Source organism: Lynx canadensis, chromosome D3 (assembly GCF_007474595.2).
Source record: "Lynx canadensis isolate LIC74 chromosome D3, mLynCan4.pri.v2, whole genome shotgun sequence".
NCBI classification, from domain to species: Eukaryota; Metazoa; Chordata; class Mammalia; order Carnivora; family Felidae; genus Lynx; species Lynx canadensis.
In genome coordinates, this window is record NC_044314.2 from 55799109 (window position 1) to 55816367 (window position 17259).

At 43.6% G+C, this 17259-nt stretch overlaps 1 protein-coding gene across 17 annotated transcripts in view; it reads right to left on the reverse strand.

Annotated features, from left to right (window-relative positions):
• The window catches only part of EPB41L3 (erythrocyte membrane protein band 4.1 like 3), a 146275-nt gene that overhangs the window by 86860 nt on the left and 42156 nt on the right, over positions 1–17259 (reverse strand). For 16 of the 17 annotated variants that reach the window (XM_036064324.1, XM_036064320.1, XM_030336366.1 and 13 more), the window contains exon 2: positions 4122–4318. In XM_036064324.1, coding sequence (XP_035920217.1) covers positions 4122–4307 — 186 coding nt within the window. In that variant the 5' untranslated portion in view covers positions 4308–4318. Of the gene's footprint in view, positions 1–2017; positions 2111–4121; positions 4319–17259 lie in introns of those variants that run through there. The other variant, XM_032595365.1, reaches the window with a different exon arrangement.

Consider the following 17259-nt stretch of genomic DNA (forward strand, 5'->3'; position numbering starts at 1 on the left):
AAGGACGATACAAATGGACTCCTGACTTTTTCAAAATGCATTAGATAGTACCGGTCTTTAAAATAAATCATTTAAGGGTGCTTGGGTGACTGAACCCATTAAGCGTCCGGCTTCGTCTCACGGTTCGTGGGTTCGGGCCCTGTGCCGACAGCCTGGATGCAATCTGCTTCGGATTCTGTGTCTCCCTCTCTGCCCCTCCCCCACTCATACTTTGTCTCTGTCTCTCAAAAATAAAATAAACATTAACAAATTAAGTCATTTAGAGTTTATCTAACTGTACTCTATTGTCTTCATTAACTGGGTCCTTCTATATTCCACGACCCACGACACCTCATATGCATACAAGGTAAGGCCTAGAGAGCTTCAAGTATTAACCTTCTCAGTAATTTTACAATTGTTAAAATATTTGATTTAGCTCTAAATCAATTCAATGAGGCCAGCGGCACTGAAATTCATCACAAAGTAATCCCCTTAGTCTGTTCCCCCCCCCCCCCCCCCCCGCCACTGTAATGAGCCACTGTAAGAGCAGATCAAATCTGTCCAAAAGCTTTAATCTGCTTTCAAAGCACAACAGTGTAGCCCAGGCTAGACTCAAAACTGCAGAGGACATCCTACGGAACAGTGAAATTCTCCCGTGAATCCCGTAGAAATCTTTCTGTGTGACTCTTCTAGTTACGGCCTTCTTCTTGATGTGTGTGGGCGTGTATTTATATACATATGTTTTACTGAAGTATAGTTGACATACAACGCTACAATAGTTTTATGTGCACACAACAGTGATTAAACACTTCTATACGTTATGCTGTGCTCACAGGATAGCTGCCGTCTGTCACCATCCAATGCCCTCTTCTATCTATGAAAAAACTACCAACGGTGTTAGTGCTGATCCAACTCACGGGCCAGACTATCATTTCCACTAGTCTGCAAATACACACTGACAACGCAAAGAAAGACGTGTTCCAAAGTTCAGGTTAGGCCCCTTGAGTGAGCATGAAATTTCTTCTCTCATGAACATACTATTATACTAGTAGCTGAAAGCACATGGCCTTGGCAGGAAGGCAGTCTTGACAGCTTATCACTTCAACTTGTCTTTTTATTCAGTGGCTACCATTTTGCGACACTCTAATCACAAAGTTCTCTTTCAATGTATTTATTTTGGATTTTAGGTATGGATTTCTGCTTAAAAAAATTTTTTTTTTAGTTTATTTTTTGAGAGAGAGAGAGCGCAGGGAGTGGGGCAGAGAGAGAGGGGGAGTGAGAATCCCAAGGAGGCTCCACACTGTCAGTGCAGAGCCTGATGTGGGAGACTCGAACTCACGAACCATGAGTTCATGACCCGAGCTGAAATCAAGAGTCCGACGCTTAACCGACTGAGCTACCCAGGCACCCCCGGATTTCTGCTTTTAAAGTGGCATCTTCCATCTGGTTTTCCATCCAGAATTTTGTAGACACAGTCTTTTCCTCCACTACCTTGCACAGGAATTCAGGGCAAAGTTGTGAGAAGTTCTTCAGGATAAAAAGACACCCATTTGCTGCGTGAAGAAACCAAGAAAAATGGAAACACCAACTTCAAAGGCCCAAAGAGTTGAGAAGGCTAGCGGTAGCTAAAACAAGTAAATATAAGAAAACCTGCAGGTCTGGCGACTTTGTCCAACTTTTTTTTTTTTTTTGACTGTTAGTCTTTCCGTATCAAAGCATTAAAATAGTGCCACAGAAAAGTCAAACATTAATTTTGGCCTTAGGCCAGCTGAAGAAGTCTGGTAACCTTGGAATTTTATGCCACACATTTGCTAAGTGCCTGTATAACTTACGTGAGACTTTTGCACTTTTAATTTACATTTTCACCTCATCACAGGCAAAGTCACCAGAAGCTACATTTTTATTTAAATTTTACTACCTGGAGTCAACTTTTTCGATGTATTAGGGAAGGTGAAATATCATTTTTCCTCTAATAAAATAAAAGTATCTGTATGAGAAAAAGCTTTCTGGGCTATTCATCAGTCAACGCCAGACGCACCTGAAACCACCAGTGTGCAAAGGGAGGTGTTTCCAGGGGTCGTTTCCACGCACCCATCATTGAGTCTCTCACGCCCATTTTTTCAACAACGTTAACTTCAGACGAGCAGACCAAGGACCTCAAATGAAACGTCCACTGTAGTCACATATAATTCATTACGATTTAAAAATATCAGTAAAACCCTTTAGGCAAATCCTGTTTCACTTAATTCTCATGACAGCTCTGGGAGGTAGGTGTCTAGGTATCCTTACCCTCATTTACACTTGAGGACAGAAAGGGGTGCAGGGCACAACCTCAACAAACTTCCTCCAGGTCATAAAACTAATAGCCTGGAATTCAAATCCCGCCAAGCCCATGATTTAATCATCAATGATAACCAAAATGTGCTTCATTTCACCTCTAGTGTAACTGGGCTCCTAGTATGAATCACAGAAACCGAGGGGAGAAGAACCCAAGGAAACCATCTTTTCTGATCTCTTCACTTTGTGAACGAGGAAGCCGAGGGGCAGAGGCTAGACAAGTTCTCGGAGATGACTCAAATAGGGAAGAGGCAGGAGTTTACTAGTTCTCTGGACTCCACCGCCAGTTACCTTTCCCTCGAAGGGCTTAGTATCATCTCTCTTAGTTTGTTTCCAACATCTGACTTCCAGAAGATCAAGTACATGTATCACGTCCTGGCACAGAAACTCTTCCTTCTCTACAATTATTTCCCACTCTCACGTTTATTTCGTTTCAGAGTTAGGAGGAAAAGAATGGGGAAAAAAAAATCCAGTCTTAATAATTTGACATTTCTGAAGTTTTAAAAGCAAGCAAAACACCATCACATCTCCGAGAGAGAGAGAGAGAGAGAGAGAGAGAGAGAGAGAGAGAGAGAAAGAGAAAGAGAGAGAAACATTAAAGAAAAACCATGAGGGCAAGCACAGCTCCTTAATTTGGAAGGATATCCCTCAGCTCCCCATCATGAAACAGCATCTATTTACAGAGCATGAAAATAAATGTTTTTTAAATTTCTTTTTAATTTTTATTTATTTTTGAGACAGATAGAGACAGAGTGTGAGCTGAGGAGGGGCAGAGAGGGAGGGAGACACAGAATCTGAAGCAGGCTCCAGGCTCTAAGCTGTTAGCACAGAGCCCAATGTGGGGCTTGAACCCACGAACTGTGAGATCACGACCTGAGCTGAAGTCAGACACTCAACCGGCTGAGCCACCCCGGTGCTCCAATAAATGTTATTTTTAATACTGTTTAAAGGCAGAACTTAAATAGCATGGGAAAAAACATAATCAGGATGCAAACACAGTTTAAGGTAGTAATAATGTGTTGCACCTTGCAAAGAATTTCGTGTCTCTTCCCTCAATATCTCGAATTTCTAGCTTGATACATATACTTCCAACCTAGAAAAGGCCAACTGTTTGCAGGAACTCCTGGGTTTGCTTACCACACGAGACAGTATTCTAACACATGCTGATTTCAGGTTTGAAGTTTTAAGCCAAAATAACTTAAAAATGGATTCATTCAAAGCCCAGTATAAACCATGCTTTATATTTTGTATGAAAGCTTTTAAAAGAAATATTCACACCACATGTGGCAACTTAAGTATGTCTATTTTGGTAACAGAATTGAACATACGTGCACATAGAAGAGGGAAAGAGATCCACCTGAACACCCATTAAAAGTAGCTGGCAACATTAGGTTCAGAGTGACCCCTGGGAAGAATCAAATTAGCTCTAACCCATAGGCCTGAATAAAACTCAGGAGCCAAATCAGAAGGTGTGGGGTCTGTCCTTCCTGGAAATCCAGATAAGACCAATAACTTGCAGTGCAGATTTCAGTGGGTTTAAGTGCTTTAATCAAATGAAGGAGTTACCAAGCAAGACTGTGGAATGTCATTCATTGAAAGTCTCAAAATAGCAAAAACTTTCCATCTGCCTGGGACCAGAAGGGGGAAACAGATGACCCCTCATAGTTGCCTCTAGTGCTAAGAGACCAAGGTCGGCCCCCAGACCCCAGAAAAGGTCAGTAAACATTCCTTAATTGGCTTTCTGGGTGATGCTAGCAGGTGCGGGGGAGTCGGTGGCCGCCTGCGTCCTGTGCCCCGGGGCTCACCTCCTTCCTCACGGGGGTGCTGTGTGCCGCGCCCTCGAACTGTTCCAGAGCCTGCTGCTGGTCCTCACCGCTGGGCTCAGGCCCCCGCTGCTGCGCCCCGGCTTGCCCCTGCGCCCCCGCTGCCTCCTGGGGCTCGGCCTCCTGCTCTGGCTTGGATTCTGAGTCTGAGCCGGATTCGGTCGTCATGGTTGATTGTTCTGCAAACAGAAAATGGCACGGTCCCATCACTTGGTGCGATTACCTTCCCTAGGCAAGAGAGCCAGGATGCTCCCCTGAGGGGCTGCGCGGAGCCACTTTTGCAAAAGGAGCGAAACAGGCCTGCAATCGGAACACAATCCTATTGCACGCACCTAGCAGACGACCTAAATTCACCGCAAAGATGGGTGCCTGCGAATGGTTCAGAATTAACACTTAACTAGAAGTCAAAATTTATTCGTAATGATCACAGGTTTTATTCCTATTAGATTTTTGCCACAGATGGCCGTACAATGTCATTAAGGTAACGTCACAATAATTACATAACTGAGATACATTTAATTTCGGAAAATGAATCTGCCGCATCAGCTGGGTCTATATTTTAATCTCTGGGAAGGATGATCTAATAATGGAAGTGGATATCCTTTCTCATTCCCTCTCCCTTTCTGTCCCTACACAGGGCCCCTTCCTCTGCCTCCGGAACCCCTGAATCTATCCATTACTTCCATGAGCAAATGCCTTTTCTCCGATTTCTCAGAACCCTGTTATCCCCGTGTGAATGAACAATGACAACTACACCAGAGGCTTCCTCGGTGATGTGGAAGGTGTCCCACCCTGCACAAGCCCTGATTGGGGCTGGAGGGAGGCTGGGCAGTCTCACCTCTCCCTCCTTCATGAGTGAAAATTCACTGCTTCTTCCTGGCTTCCTCCTTCCCCTGGGCGTTGAAAAAGGAGTCTGTCTCAGCTCTTTAGGGGACTCAAACAACAGATCTTATCATATCATAATCTGCTCTTACGTCTAAAGACCCCTACTAAAACATAACCACCATCAGGGCGCTTGGGTGGCTCAGTGGGTTAAGCACCCAACTTCAACTCAGTTCATGATCTCACAGTTCGTGTATTTGAGCCCCGCATCGGGCTCTCTGCTGTCAGCACAGAGCCAGCTTCAGATCTTCTGTCCTGCTCTCTCTTTGCCCTTCCCCTGCTTGTCCGTGTTCTCTCTCTCAAAATAAATAAAAACGTTAAAAAGTATATAATCACCATCTCGTAATGGCTTGCGAGTCAAGCATTTTGTGCCTTCGTTTCTACATCTACCAAATGAGGGAAGCGAACGTGACCGTATCCAGAGAACTTAATTTTCTGTGGTTACTTCTTCCCCCTAACTAAGGGGCACACCACTGTGTTTAAAGCAGTTTTCTGCTTTCAACAGCAAGAGAGGTGCTATGCCAGTGGCTGCCATGTGGTTTTAGGTGATTTCTTGAGTATGTGGTTAATAGCTCAAAAACAAATATCCCAGCCTATCCTGGAATTTCCCTTCCTAAATCTAATTTCATGGTAAAAAAATATATCAGGAACAAAGGGCTAGTATAATATTGTAAGCAAATGACACACCCATTAGTGAAATACAGAATTACACAAAATACTACTCCACAGTAAAATCACCATGGAGTTCCAATCTTCACAATATGCGCTGGAATAGGTTTAATAATTAGAAGAAGAGGGAGCACACAAATGCCGGTCTATGTTATAAATGAAAGTCAACATCCATGCTTTCTATTTAGGGTTCGTTCGTTCGTTTATTTATTTACTTATTTTTAACAATCAGCAGCTATTCTCCCTCTTGCACAAAAGACGTCAACCTGGCAGTGTGCAGTTGCCCAAAGCATATGTAAATATCAAGACCAAACACAGAACAAGATAGTGATCCAAATAAAACTATCGAATTTCCTTCCTGCCTCTAACATTACCTTTTAGATTTTTAAGCAAATCTGAGAGTAAACAGTATATTCTCTGTTGTGTGCTTTCACTAGAAAGCATCAAGTCTACAGAAAAGACGGTGGAGGAGGAAGAAAGGTGATGGTATTGTGTAATTCGGAGCCTACAATCAAAGTCTACCTTTTAGAAGGGGAAGATTAATTTTAACAGTCAATTCAATTCACTGAACTCTTATTAAGTACCAAACAGAAGTCAAGTACTGTCCATGGTTTAGAAATTAACATGTTTGTAACTCCCCTCCTCACCTCAAGGAGTGGCAGAAATGACTTCTTCTCAGAATCCATGTTCTCCATCTTTTAGTAATTAAACTTTATTTTAACTGGTATTCCTCCCCCCCCCCCCCCCAGCTTCAGACCACAATTAATTGAGGCCATGTGATGAAGTGTGGACCAATGAGAAAAGAGAGTATATGTATTCAAAATGTTTAGGTCATTTTCCTAAAGGCAAGGGCCCTTGCCCTAGGTTTCCTTTTCTCATTGGCTAGAAAAAAATGGTGGACATGATTGCCACACACTCAGTCATGGAGACCTCAAATTCAGAAGGATGCCAGAGCTGTCCCTTCCAACCTGGGCCCCTGGATGAACCCATGGAGCACAGCTCCGTTGCTCTGTATTGTGCCACGAGGCAGAAATCCATTTGTCTTCTTTGAACGTGAGTTTGCTAGCTCAGAGCCAATCTAATACATATTCTTCAGACTAAAATTCTACTAAAATGCAGTCATACTCCAGTGGTTCCCATTTCAGTAAAACAAAGTAGCTTTCCCTCAATCTCACGTCCTCCATCGGCTACGACCGGATTTCTCTGCTTTCCACTGCTAGCTTCTCAAAAAAATATCATTGACCCTTATCGTCGTCTACTTCCTCCCTTCCCCTCTCCCTACAGCCACAGCAGTCTGACTCCACTGGGGTGGACGATGCCATGGGCAACCCACTCTTGTCGTCCTCATCACATTTGATCTCTTAGCAGCCCCAGCAAGGGTGGTAAGACTTTTCTTGTCAGCACGTTTCCTTCTCTTGGGATTCAGAACGCACCACACCCTCCTGCCTTTCTCCAGTCCCTCAGGCTACACCCTCTCATTCTCTTTTATGGGCAACTTCTTATCCAACCTCTACATGTGGGAATGTCCTGGAAAACTCCGTCGGGCTCTCTCCTCGCTTTACTCTTGCTCCCCAGCTAATGATACGCTTTCCCGGGGCTTTAAATACTTCCTAGAAGCCAACTGCTCGTGCATTTGTAACTCTGGTCTGAACCTCTGAGGTTTCAAACCCAGCTGCCCACTTGACATTCCTAACAGCTCACAAGTATCTATCGATTTTCCTCTTCCAAATCTGTTCCTCCCCTCACTCTTCTTCCTCACCCCAATAAATGGCAATGCCATTCCTTCAAGCCACAATTCCAGAAGTCAGCCTTGACATTTCCTTTTCCTTACCTTCCCTATCTTTGGCAAAATATGTAATTTTGCACATATTCAAATAGCTACATAAAAACATGTTTCCAAAATATATCTTGAATTGGCCCCCTGCCACCATGCAAGCTATCATTTCTTTCCTGAACTCCTTAATAACCTCTTCTTCCCTGTCGATTCCTACCCACCTCTAATTCTAATCTTCATAAAACATAAATGTACTCCTATCACTCCTGTTAATAGCTTCCCGATGTGCACAAAGAAAAATCCAAACTCGTAATTGCCATGGGTTTCAAGCACAACCCTCGGCCTCAACACCCTATCCCTGCCCAGAGGCACTTGCCTACCCCTCTCCCCCACTATGATCCAGCCAAGTGACTGCCTTTTGATTTGCAAAGCCCAGCAAAGTTTTTTGCCTCCAGATTTTTTAGGTATGCTGTTCTCTGCAAGAATGTTCTTTCCTGTCCTTCAAGTGACCAACTTCCCCATTCCCCAAGTGTCAGCTGAGAGAGGCATTCCCTTTTTACACAGTAACTCTACGTGTGCTCATGGTTTCTTACCTATTATCTATCAAACTTAATGGTTATTCAAACCCTCCCCTGACCTCCTTCCAACATCCTCATGAGTGGCAAACAGGTGTATTTATACCCCAATATACCCAGTTCCAACATAGTACCTTAGGACAGAGTAGGTATTTCAATAATTTTTTGGAGAACAATAAAACCAACCCCATTATCATATCTACCTATGTAAATGTGTAATAACTTTCTTATAGTTTTGAACCATTGTAAAATCTCTCAAGTGATGAAAAAGTAGGTATTTCAAGGTTTAATGGAAAACAGAACTCAGTTACAACTTTCAGAACTGAAATCTCCCTACAAGGTAATAGACACTATCGGTCTGATCACACGCTAATGCTTTTACCAGGAGACCAAAGGGTTTTTCAAAAACTCAAACAGAAAATGTTTAGGTGGCTTAGAAAATCTCTAGAAGAGTAACCAAAGAGTTACTAGATCATAAAATTTTTAAAAAGATGCAAACAACTACTAGAAAAAGTACATTTAAAAAGATGCCTAATTTTCTTCCTAGACAGGGTGTTTTTGCGCATAAATCATATGTTGAGGGGTGCCTGGGTAGCTCCGTTGGTTGAGCGTCTGACTCTTGATTTAGGCTCAGGTCATGATCTGAGGGTCACGGGATCAATCCCAGAGTTGGGCTTCATGCTGAACGTAAAGTCTGCTTAATATTCTCTCTCTCTCTCTCTCTCTCTCTCTCTCTGCCCCTCTCCCCAACTCGCGTGTTAAAAAAAAGATACCTTCAGTATCTTCTTCTATTTTCCATGAGTATTATATTTAAGATTCTGTTATTATGTGTGTTTCAGCAAATAATAACTACAACTTAATAATCAAAAGTCAAAATGATTATAGAAGTAGAACCAGAATCGTATCTCAAAATATAAACATTTTAGCTCATTTCGTGAACTATGTTCATTTCATAAATCTATGTATAATCTATAGATCTAATACATGAAAATAATTAGGAGCAAGTAGGTTTTCATGTGGGGAGACTGGGTGACTGACTTAATGTCTTTAGTCTCCTGCTTCCTCTTCCATAAAACAAAGGGTTCAGCCTAGAAATTAGTGATGACCAAGGACGCTGGGTGTGGGGAAGGGGCAGTGGAGGGAAGTGAAAGGCACCAAACGTCAGATCTTCTTACAGTTTAAGCCAACAAGTCTGTCACCTCTATCACCATCTCTTCCTTCAGCTTCCTTGACTTTATAAACGTAAGGAGTTTTTGCAAAAATGTATTGGTAGTATAGCCTCCATTGGGGTTGATGTATCAATGCACTCTCAACTTTAAAAAGTTGTCCACGGGGCACCTGGATGGCTCAGTCAGTTGAGCGTCTGACTTCGGCTCAGGTCATGATCTCGCGGTTCGTGAGCTCTCGCCCCACGTGGGGCTCTGTGCTGCCAGCTCGGAGTCTGGAGCCTGCTTCGGATTCTGTGTCTCCCTCTCTCCCTGCCCCTCCCCCGCTCATGCTCTCAATAGATAAATATTAAAAAGCATGTTTTTAAAGTTGTCTAATAGATGTTAAAATAGGAATCTTTCCAAATACATGGCCTTCGCTCCTTGCTATACATGAACTAAAAGAGAAAAATTAGTATAGAAACATCCCAATTTTGAGTTTCAGTTTTATTATTCTGGTCATGAAACCATTTTGCAACCTGCTTTTCTCTGTGATTTCATGACTTGTCCCCAAGGCAGAGAGCCAGCTATACAGAAGCTGAATAAAAATACAAAGTGGATAGAACCCAGCAACCACTTATCAACTATTTCAATTATAAAATAACCTACCATTATTTTCTACCTACCTACCATGTAATACTTTACCTGCCATATATCACACAAATCACAGAAACTCAAACCTTGAATAAACTTCTAGGCACTTGTCAAATATTTCTTAAGATTTTCACCAGCACTATATGCATAATATAATGAATGAAAATCATTGCTGTTTCTTGACTAATTGTAATAAAATTTTCATTGCTGCTGAGAGATAGTAAAGTAATAAACCTTAAAAATGCAAGGCATTTTAGTTCTGGAATCTCACTAGAGTCAGTATGTAATTCCACATATCTGAAAGGGCGTAAGTTCGTACCGTATATATGAGTAAACAGTATCGGCACCCTACATCAATCAATTCGGCTTCAAAACTTTTAAGTCTTCTTCCCTACCCGCCTGCCCATATGAGCAAATGATAAACTGCTTTTTAAATTGCAAACAATTAAAAGCATAAGCATCTAAATACAGTACTTAAAAAAATTTTTTTAATGTTTATTTTTGAGAGAGAGAGAGAGAGAGAGAGAGACAGAGCATGAGTGGGGGAGGGGCAGAGAGAGGGGGAGACACAGAATCTGAAACAGGCTCCAGGCTCTGAGCTGTCAGCACAGAGCCCGACGCGGGGCTCGAACTCACGGACCGCGAGATCATTGACCTGAGCCGAAGTTGGATGCTCAACTGACCGAGCCACCCAGGCACCCCTAAATATAGTACTTTTAACTTTAACTCATTGTTTTCGTAACTTTACAGCGTGCACTTCTAGTCTTGTACCAAAATGCCAAAGCATTTTCTTAAAGCAGATTTGTAGGGTATCTGCATTGCTTCGATGTTTCTTATACTCACTCCTTGCTTTCTTGGATGCCCCTTTCCACTTAAAATTGAACATTTCCCTTTCCAACTCACTAAAGGCCACTATTTCCCAATGTCCCCTTCCCTTCTGATACATTCACTTGGGGGTAAACGTAGCTGTCAATTATTTCAGTTACTGGAAGTAAACACCAGCACTTGTAATTCCAAATTGAAAGAGATACAAAATTCTTTGGTGGACACACTCCGCCCTTTCTTTAAACCAAATTTACCTGATCTGCTGTGTTTTACTTAAGCTAAGGAAAAAAAAAAAAAAAAAGGCTTGGATCGCTAGAAACTCTGCATCCTAAAAGTTGGGGAAGGACTTTCATTAAGTATTCCCGTGGGATGGCAAGAAGGGTCCTCTATCTTTTCATGAAAACATGAATTGTATTCGTTATGCCTCTCTCAGGGACAGATTTAGGAAATGACTACCAAAGGAAATGGTGAGGAGTTTCAAAGAAGACAGCGTGCAGGTATAAATGAAGTCATGGTTCCATTTCACCTATAAAAAATGGTCATGGCTTCCCTCCGCAGCTCTAATTTTCTGTTTGTGGGGAGGAAAAAAAAGCCAGTTTGTCCTCATCTTTCCCACTTTTAGAAGGAGCATTTTAAAATCTCCATCTCCTGACTGCTTAATTAGCTTCTCTATTCTAATTTACCTCCCTCTCTTGCTGATATGAAAATTCAATCATGTTAAAAGACAGCAACCTAGCTAGGACTTAGGACAGGAAAACGTGCAGTGTCATTTACCTGCACAAAGCAGGATTCCTACTGAATAACCAAGCACTTTGTTAACAAAACAAAACAAAAAAAACCAAAACAACAACAACAACAAAAACCCTTCAGACCATTTACTTGTTGTCGGGGATACAAGACTAAAATGGACAAACTGTTTTTTTTAAAAAGCAAGGTTTTTTTCCTCTTACATTTCAAGTATCAGTTCATAGGAGAAGAGAAGCTAGTAGAACTGTATAAAAGTTAACATTTGTGATGACGGAATAGTATTCACCATCAACTGTGAGCAGACTACAAGACAGTAATATCTCCAGGCCCTTCTCCTGGATTCTGCCTATTTGCATTAGAAAAGGAGAAAAAAAAAAAAGCCCTAGTACCGTCCATCTTCAGAAACAAAAAAACCCAAGACAACAAGGAAAGCAAATCAGCCTGATCTTGGGCTCCCACACACTCCACCCCGCTACGGCCCCATCTTCCCCCTCCAGCATTGTGCCAGCTCCTCCTCATTCTTTAGAGCCATGCTTATGGAAGGAACTGGCTTCTCATGTTGTCACCAGAGCCTCCCTCCCACCCAGTCTTCAGAGAGTCCCCCGCTATTCTATCACACCCTACCAGTGACCTCCCCGCAAGCCAATAGACCCCAGGTGAAGGGGGCATCCCTTCTCTTTGAATTCTCTGTGCTTTGGACACTCTCTTGATTTCCCTTCTGCCTGTTCTGGCTACTCTTTCTCATCTCCCTTTGCCTCTTCACGGCCGGTTTCTGATTTTCTCTTTCTCAACTGGACAGCTCTCCAGGAGTCCGCCACACTCTCCCAACCCTCTTCCTTGGAAAGCTCGTCTACTTCATTTCAAATGTAATGATAGCTCGCAAATAGAAGTTCATCAGTTTGGGACCTCTCTGAGCTACAGATCCATATATACAACTGGACTTCCCACCTCCCTTCCCTGGATATCTCAGAGGCAGCCCAACTGAGCACTTCTCCCTCCAAACCCCTGATGCCCCCACATTCCCACCCAACCCCCCCCATCTCTTCCACAGCAGTCTTCCCCATCTCAGTAGTAGGTGGGCTTCCATCTGTCCAGCTGCTCAAGCCAGGGACTGGACCAGCACCCCTCTCCTTGCCCCCCACGCAATCCGCTTCATGGCAGGCTACTGCACCTCTTGAGTCGTGTGCAAAGGAGGAAAACAGCAGAGAGTTCTATGCAGAGGTCATCAGTCGAGGGCAGAGCAGCGTGAAAAGTCAAGTGCATTTACTTGTGTGAGAGTGTGCAGTCCGCTGCAGCTGGAACGTAAGGGGTGTGTGAGGAGTGGCGAGGGGTGAGGAGACACGTGGGGAGGAAGTCAGGTCCTGCGAGGCTGTCTGAGCCCGCTAAGGAGACTTGTGGCATCACACAGAGACCACTGTGGCAGCCACAAGGACAACTAACAGCAGAAGGGGCCAGCTGGACTTTTTCATTATTTCAGCTCAAAATCAGACCAAATTAACAAAGCAAGGAGGCCTTGATGCGGCAGCACTGGACCAGTTCCTCCTCAAAGCACCAAACAGTGGAATTCAAGGACTGGTCGTTACAAAAGATCTTCAACAACTTGACAACAGAGAACTGAGATGCTACGTGTTTCTGACTAGCAGCAGGGGCGATGGATATATATATTTTTTCTTTAAACAAGCTTTTTGGCCATACGAACCTCAACTGTTATAAGCCGATATGGAAATTCCTATGGCGTTGGCTGACTTTAAGATCAAAGAAGCAGAAAGCTGGATTTTTTTTTTTTTAATGAAACGATGACACAGTCATTCAAAAATTAACTTCACGATGACCAGTGTAAGCCTGCAGAGAGTTACCCAGATCCATCAATATGGAGACCGATTTTTGACAGGACTGTACATCTACAATTCAGAGTTGGGAATTTAAAAAACATGACCACCCCCACCCCCACCCCGACCCCGCCGCCCCTAAGGCCACAGTCCCGTTTCAAGGAGTGTACCTTCTGACGGTGACCCTATGAAGCAAACCAACCACGGCGCCTAGGATGCAATAAGAGGGCTTTCAACAAGTCTGAGGGGGCAGAGAGGGTTTACACAGGAAATAACCCTAGTTTGATGGAAAAATAATCACTAACCTCCTGTCCCCAGTGAAAGGACTAGTTTTAAGCTTTGTAACAATCACAGGCTACTTCAGGAAGATAAAAGGAAAATTAGCGATAAATCAAAGGGCAGGAGAGGCACCCTGCCAGGGCAGAAGGGCACAAACCATCTTCAAGTCCGCCACAGGCTCTGTGACCTCGATGGGATGTGTCTTCTCTTGTGTTCCAAAATTCTGAAGTTCTCGGATTCCTGAGGGCCGGAGATGCTGTTGTAGTAACAGCATGAAATCTAAGGAAATGCTGTCCTTCAAGATAAAAGAAGACAGATACGGTGCTTACCGACTGGCCCCAAAGGCCAGAACGCAAACAGGGCAAGGTAACCTCAGGCACTGGCGAGAAAGCCAACCTCCCACCTCCCCACCACCGCAAGGTCAGCTGAAGGCTTCGTTAACTGAGGCAATTAAGGTCTCATTTCACCGAAGCAACGCTTTACCCAGATAATCTGGAAAAGCTGAAGGAAACTTACTCAGAGTTTACGTAATACCTTGGAAAACCCGGTTCGTTTTTGGTAGGCTTTTAGCTTTTCAAAAGCTCAAAAACGTTCAGCGCTAGGTGTGAGCAGAAAAATTAACCAATGCAGACAGACAGAGATGATGGTTATGATTATGTAAGTGACCACCTTATCGATATGGGTTCATATTTGCTAATCCGACTGGTGCCACACGCCGGGGTATAAAACCCCACATATCTTTGACGTGTCAAGAATATTTGATCGTTCCCAGAAGTGCCCGAATACATTTCAACAAGCCAAGGAAGCAGCTGATGCTATTTATATGGCGGCTCGTGTTAGTGAAGAGCCTTGAACAGAGTTCAGTGACAGCACAAACAGGAGACACAGATTCCCGAGGGACAAGCCCCTTGCGAATAAAATCAACAGAGACACAGGTAGAGGAGACGGTTCAGGCTCCGTTCTAGGACGCTTGCATTATGACCACTCTGATAAACGAAAGAAAGTTCCCAAACGGGGATTCCTGAACCCCAGAGACAGGGAAAGAGAACCTTCGGTCTGCGAGGTTGTTCTGAGATTGCAAAGGAAAGTGTACATTCATGGCAATGACAGAGCTGCTCACACGAACCAAGTTTCTTTACTTGTGGTTGGAAATGTATCAGTTAAGGTTAGAAATACTGGCTGCATCATTTCTTCATCCATTAATACACTCTCTCAACAAACATTTCCTGAATAGCTGTTCTGGGGCCTGAGGATACATCAGATAAAGACAAATGGGTCTCTCCTTTAGTGGAGCGTTTGTTCTAACTGACTGGAAAAAAAGAAAAACTGTCAGAGTCAGATAGATGTTATTAGATAATCCAATCTAGGGTAGACGGGTGGGGCGCCTGAGTGGCTCAGTCCCTTAAGCATCTGACTCTTGACTCCAGACTTCTACTTAGGTCATGATCACTGGGTTCGTGGTTTGTGAGTTTGAGTCCCAAGTCAGGCTCTGCACTGACAGTTCAGAGTTTGCTTGATATTCACGCTCTCTTCCCTCTCCCCAGCACTCTTTCTCTATCTCAAAATACATAAACTTAAAAAAAAAAAAAAAAAAGAAAAGAAAAAAGAAAAAAAAGCAGATGGATGGCTGCTTACATTGGCAGTAAGGGAGGCTTCTCCAAGGAGAGGATATATATATTTTTTTAACATTTATTTATTGAGAGAGCATGAGCAGGGGAGGGGCAGAAAGAGAGGGAGACACAGAATCCAAAGCAGGCTCCAGGCTCTGAGCTGGAGAGCCCGATGTAGGGCTCAGACCCACGACCCATGAGACCATGACCCGAGCCACAGTTGGACACTTAACCGACGGAGCCATCCAGGTGCCCCAAGAAAAAGATATTTAAGTCAGTATTCCAATATCGAGAATAATCTGCCCTGTGAGGATACAGGGGCTGGGATAATACCTTCCAGAAAAGACTAGTGTCTGGGGCCCTTAAGGACCAAATGAGCTCGGGGTGGTCAAGAAATGAAAAGAAGGCAGAGGTAGCGGGGACCCGGCAGGTGCGGGGAAGAATGGTAGCCAACGTAGTAGAAAACGTGACCCGGGGCCAGACGGTAAGGGTCTTGGTAAGCCACTTTATGTAGGTGGGTATTATTTTAAACACAATGGAACATTTCAAGATGAGGTCTTACTGATATTTTAAGAAGACCAGTCTGGCCTCGAAGTGAAGGAGCAAGGGTGACAGCAGGGAGAGCAGTTAGCAGCTGTGGCGACAGTCCAGACAAGGAGCAGGTCAGTAGAAGAGGAGACGGAGAGGAGGGGCACCTTGCCAGTGCCAGCTGAAACTCTGGGGCTGTGAGATGAGAGGGGGAATGGATTATGCTGGCAGGCAAACTCCCTTACAAGCGTTAGGTCTCCCAGAAACACAGGGGTCCCTCAAGATGAGAAGGTGGCAAAGAATGCATTCTCCGGTAGGGAGGGAGCCCCCAACCGTCACAGGTCAGGGGTCAGCCAGGACTCTTCTAGGCGGCACTCCATCACCTTCAGCAAGGGAATTCATCGGTGAGCCCTACACCATCAGCGATCATTTTTAAAAACATCTCGGGGCGCCTGGGTGGCTCAGTCGGTTAAGCGGCCGACTTTGGCTCAGGTCATGATCTCGCGGTCCGTGAGTTCGAGCCCCGCGTCGGGCTCTGTGCTGACGGCTCAGAGCCTGGAACTTGTTTCAGATTCTGTGTCTGCCTCTCTCTGACCCTCCCCCGTTCATGCTCTGTCTCTCTCTGTCTCAAAAATAAATAAACGTTAAAAAATAAAAACATCTCATTCAGGTGAGAAACAATGCCTGCCTTTATTTGCAATGCAAGTATTCTGGTGGGCTAGGGGACAGCTCCAGTTTCAAAAAAAAAAAAAAAAAGCATTAACTTGAAAAGCTTTGGCCCTTTGGGTATAGAATGCTTTTGTAGACTTCATCTGAGAACCTAGCTAATGGCTAAATGGCATTTGTACCTATACGCTTGTTTCACACATAATCTGGCAGAGAATCTTAGTCCCCATGAAGCTTTAACGTGATTACCACCAAGATGCTGTCATTATCAGGAACTGTCAGTAGAGTTTCTAGTCTATGAGCTTTACACAAGAGCCCTGCCGGCGCTATTAAAGGGTTTTATTTAAATTCCTAAACTGTCCGTATATGAACTGTATCTTGCTCTGGGTCCGACACAGAAAAACAGAACAAAACAAAACAAAAAAACAAACAAACACCTTTCAAAACACAGGGCAGTGCTTTCCCCCACAACATGTTTATATGTTTGTCACTTGGACAAGCATTTGAATGTAGTATTCGATATACAGCAAAAACACTCTACAGAGCTTTCCCAGGGATAGGGAATTGCCACATGTTTATCTATTTTCAGGAGTTAACATGAATATTTGAATTTAGTTCCCTGATAGCTATGTTTATAGCAGTTCATTAGCGTTCCCTATCTCTGAAATAGAGTTCAGACTGGATGAGGACTTCATTTCCCTTAGCCAAAGGCATTCCCATACTATTCTTGAGCTTTTAAGCAAAAAATTAAATCATAACGGAAATTTCAGGCCACCAAAAAAATACAAAAGAAAGAGCAGAGTGTTTAGCCCTTATGGCAAAGTGAACCCTAGAAAGTGGGAGAGAATATGCTAATCATAGCAACTATTCTCTCCACTTTCTGTTAAAAATAAATCTTTCTTAGGCAGAAACTGTCATTAAGTCCTCAACATGTATA